Source organism: Drosophila biarmipes, chromosome 2L (assembly GCF_025231255.1).
Source record: "Drosophila biarmipes strain raj3 chromosome 2L, RU_DBia_V1.1, whole genome shotgun sequence".
Classification (NCBI taxonomy): domain Eukaryota; kingdom Metazoa; phylum Arthropoda; class Insecta; order Diptera; family Drosophilidae; genus Drosophila; species Drosophila biarmipes.
In genome coordinates, this window is record NC_066612.1 from 15,396,946 (window position 1) to 15,400,973 (window position 4,028).

General features: G+C 42.5%; 1 protein-coding gene across 1 annotated transcript; it reads right to left on the reverse strand.

Annotated features, from left to right (window-relative positions):
• Positions 1–843: 843 nt before the first annotated feature.
• On the reverse strand, positions 844–3,595 carry LOC108033402 (putative leucine-rich repeat-containing protein DDB_G0290503). The gene is made up of 3 exons (XM_017107722.3): positions 1,780–3,595; positions 1,611–1,707; positions 844–1,364 (listed from the first exon to the last, which is right to left on the reverse strand). Exons 1-3 carry the CDS (start codon positions 3,502–3,504, stop codon positions 904–906), a joined length of 2,283 nt encoding a protein of 760 aa, XP_016963211.1. The 5' UTR covers positions 3,505–3,595; the 3' UTR covers positions 844–903.
• Between the last annotated feature and the right edge of the window lie 433 nt (positions 3,596–4,028).

Sequence of the window (4,028 nt, forward strand, 5' to 3'; positions counted from 1 at the left end):
TGTGCACCACCACCCTCCGAGGGGCCCCCACTCGACAACCTTGCCTCGAACATACCGGCGCTCACCTGGTCGTTTTTTGTTTTTAAGTGCAACATGAAATGTGCATACCAAGGAGCAGGCCAAACCAGACACGGACATGGGCCTGGACAGACTCTGGGAACTCCGCCCTCCCCCCATAAGCCCTTTTGCCTTCCTGCCCCCCATCTCATCTGCATTTTGCTTGGCTTATCCCCAGAAGCCGCCTCCAATTCACCACTGACTAATACACTCCCAGTGGTGGCACCCATAGATATGGATATACACACTGCAGTCTGTCGACTATGTAGCCAATGTTCTCGTAGTCTTGTTTCAGGGCCTGGGAACTAAGATATATGGCAGCTGCCAAAAGATGCAGAACATGAGTTTTCTATACACGCGTGTTAAACAGTGCCTTCGCAGGGCTGCAGGTCAGGGGCTAAACATTTTGTTGGTTGGCCAATTAAAAATTTCATTTTATTCGGAAGCCTTCTTTAAGATATGTTTTACAAAAATGTTTTTACAATATATTTATATTTACAATAGTAGTCCTCCTTAAGATGAAAGGTATACATTTTACCCTCTATGTGTGGTTTTGGAGTTTCCTGTAAGGCAAAGGAGGAGAAGGATGAAAATCTAGGCACTCGTGTCTCTGACAGCCACTGGAATTGAATTTTCCTGGAATTCAAAACCACTGCCAGCTTGAAAACACATTTTGGCATACCTATGAATATAAAAGATGAAATAAAACCTTGGCTATCTATTTGTTTAACAAATAAATGTTGAATATATAAAGCGAATTTTTTTTTACTACATTTATTTTTTTATATTTAAATTAAACTATTGCCCCCAAAAATTGGCTTCTGAAAACATTTCTTATCGGAATTCTTATTTTTGTGTTCTGCTAATTTTTCGGCTGCTTAGCCTTAATGAGCCGGACACATAGCTTAGTTTTTTCCTGAGCGACAAAGTCAAATGGTCGATGTGGGCATCCACCTCTGAGATCCTCCGCTCCAGGCGCTTGTGTTCTATGCGGAGCTTCCTGACCACCACTCGCTTGGTCTGCAGGTGCTCCACTGTGGCATCGTAGTCCCGCAGCAAATCCGGATATTGCATCAGACAGCCGGTCTTCTTCAGCTTTGAAGCCCGCTTCTTGAGCTGCTCGTGCAGAACCATTCCCTTGTGCAGGCGGTCCCGGAGGTCCCTCTTCAGCTTCTCCTGCACTTTTAGCTTGGACTTCATTTTATGCAAAAGCTCCGCGTTCATTTTCTTTTTATTCATCAGGTGGGCCATCGCATGGATGGCATGAACTTTGCGTTCCCGCAAGTTATACAGCTCCAGCTCCCTCTCTTAAAAGGAAAAGAGTTTAAAGGTTAATAAAAAGATATTGTTTAAAAAAGTATAAAAAGTAAATTATTTTAGGAGGAAAGAAAATAAAAGAGTAATTTTTTAAAAATTAGCTTATAAAGGTCATAAGACATTTTATCGTTAGCAAAATGAATTAGTGACCAATAAATGACCTATTCATACCATTTTAACATTTAACTAAAAGACTTTGTTTTAAAATATTAAATTATAGCCATTTGATCATTTACCTTTCACCTTTTGTTCCAGCACGTTGTTGCTGCTCTGATCCGAAATATATTCAAGAACACGCAGGCCATCACCAAGATTTTCCAATTGCTCCGATTTCTAAAATAAGGTCAAGGTTTGGAATAAATGGAAATTATATCCAAAAATATTTAGTATATGTTATGCTTTTACATTTTTTAAGGTCTGCAATCGCTGCTGGATGAAGATCAAGTCCTCTCGCATTTGAGACATTTCGTCGCGAACCACGTTCATTTCTCGGAAGAGATCATCAATGACCTGCATGATGTGATCATTGCCCTCTTTGCAAAGGGTCTCCCTGACTTTCGATTCGAATTGGGCGGTTTGCTCGGCAACCAGGTTGCGGGATACCTCCATTTCCTCGGTTAAGTCCTGAATTTGCTTTTGACATAGCTGCTCGGTCTTCTGCATTTGCTCCAATCGATTATCTAGTTCCACCAGGGCACCCATTAGGCGTTCGCGATTGATCGTTTCGATTTGCTTGGGCTCGATGACGAAGGAGAACTCCTTGCGCCGCACGAAATAGTCCGTTGTGACCTTTTCGAGAAGCTGATTTCTTTGCGATTCGGATTGGTAGTCGATGACCAAGCCTCGCAGTTCCTTGAGCATTTTCTCCTTGTCGAGCAGTCGCCCCAGCCGAACTGCAGTTCTCTCAGCAAACTGCACAGTTTCGTTTATTAAGCCAATGAGAAATAATTTGACGACCTCCTTGTTGGCCGAAATGACTTCTTCACTTGACGATGTGGACTCATCGAAGGCCGTTAGCCTCGGCCGGATGGTCAGTAAATATTCACTTATATCCTCATCCACTGGCTTTTCCGGCACTATTTCGCACTCGACTTCCTCATCGCTACAGGTCTGGTCTTCGAGACTGATGCCAGAAATACTGGTTTTCAGTTCCAGATTTTCAGTGTACTCCTTTTCCACTTGCAGATCGGATGCCCTATCCGACTCACTTGATCTGTAGGATACTTCGTCCACGGCCGACACGAATCTCGCCTCCACATTGGGTACTTCTATAACCTCAGCACTATTAGTAGCCGACAGCTGGTTTATATCGGGTAGACTACCAAATACTTTTAGAAAGTGAAATCTCTCAGCTGGTTTGTCATCTTCCTGTTCTTCAAGAACGTACTCCACTTCGGTGGTAGACTCTGTTTCGGTTTCAGAACCCGATAGAAGGCTAGTAAGGCCCTTCATTGAATCCCAATCTGGAATTGCATTTAGCTCTAGCGAATTGGAATCCGACGATTCGGCGAATTCCACCTGCGCTTGTTCCACACCTCCGTTTTCTGTCTTCACTTCATCTGCTTCCTTTGGCCTCTCAGTCTTTAAGAGATGTACTCTTTGGGGACCCCAAAAGCCAGTCAAAGTTATTGAGGACTTACTTTTATTAGTACTGCTTTTGCGTTTGCGCGTTGATAATCTGGATGAAATGGATATGTCCGAGGCCAATGTTTTCAAACTCTCACGATCCACCGGGGAATCGGAAAGGAAACTCCTGGAGGAGCGATCACGGAAATTGAACTTCTGACTCGATCTCCGTGATCCGTCCTTAGAACTTTCCCTTGATTTCTCAGCCCTAAAGATTGCCTTTGAGACAGCTTGCGATTCCACCTTTTTCTGGGAACTTCTTGAAACTTTTGGTGGTTTTTCCTTATCAGGAGCTACTGAATTTTTGACCACCTTGGCTGCTCCTTTTTTGTGCCCTTGTTTGGTAACAGTCCTTGCAGCTAAAGAGCCATCATTCCTTTTACTTAATAAAGCTTCGTTAGAAATCACAACACTCGAACCTATCCTGGTTCTCGAGCCGGACTCTAAGGTGTGTCCTGCACTAAGTGTTATCTGCGAAAACGAGGCTTTAACTATTATACTCATGTTGGTTTTAATAAACAAAAGAAACAAAAACTGGAGGAAAACAAGAAAAAACTACAAAATAGATAACTGGAGATGAGAGAACGTAAATAGGTTTGATATTTAAACAAAAGCAAACTGAAATACAATACAATAATTTGGATTTTAAGTACCATAAGATCTAAGTTCTGACTAATTGCTATTTATTCTTAGGTAAATTAAGGTATCTATTCAGAATATTATTTAGGATAGCCAGCACTAATATCTTTCCCGTCAAACTACAGGTTACTTTTTTTGCTAACTTTACCCTCAACTGCTTTTTTAACCCGAACAGCATCCTTATACAGTATGCCAAATACCGCCTTGCGGCCCTGAACACTTACCTTCTCAAAAAGAAAGGGCGTAAAGGAATGGTGCAGGTCGAGCGACCCTCCTCTTTCGGCTGTCTATCCCGATACTCGCTTTCACCCCGAGGAAGCTGCCTGTTGTTGGTTAATATCATCACTCATGTATGCCGCATACTAAAGAGAATTTATCATGTCTGTTGC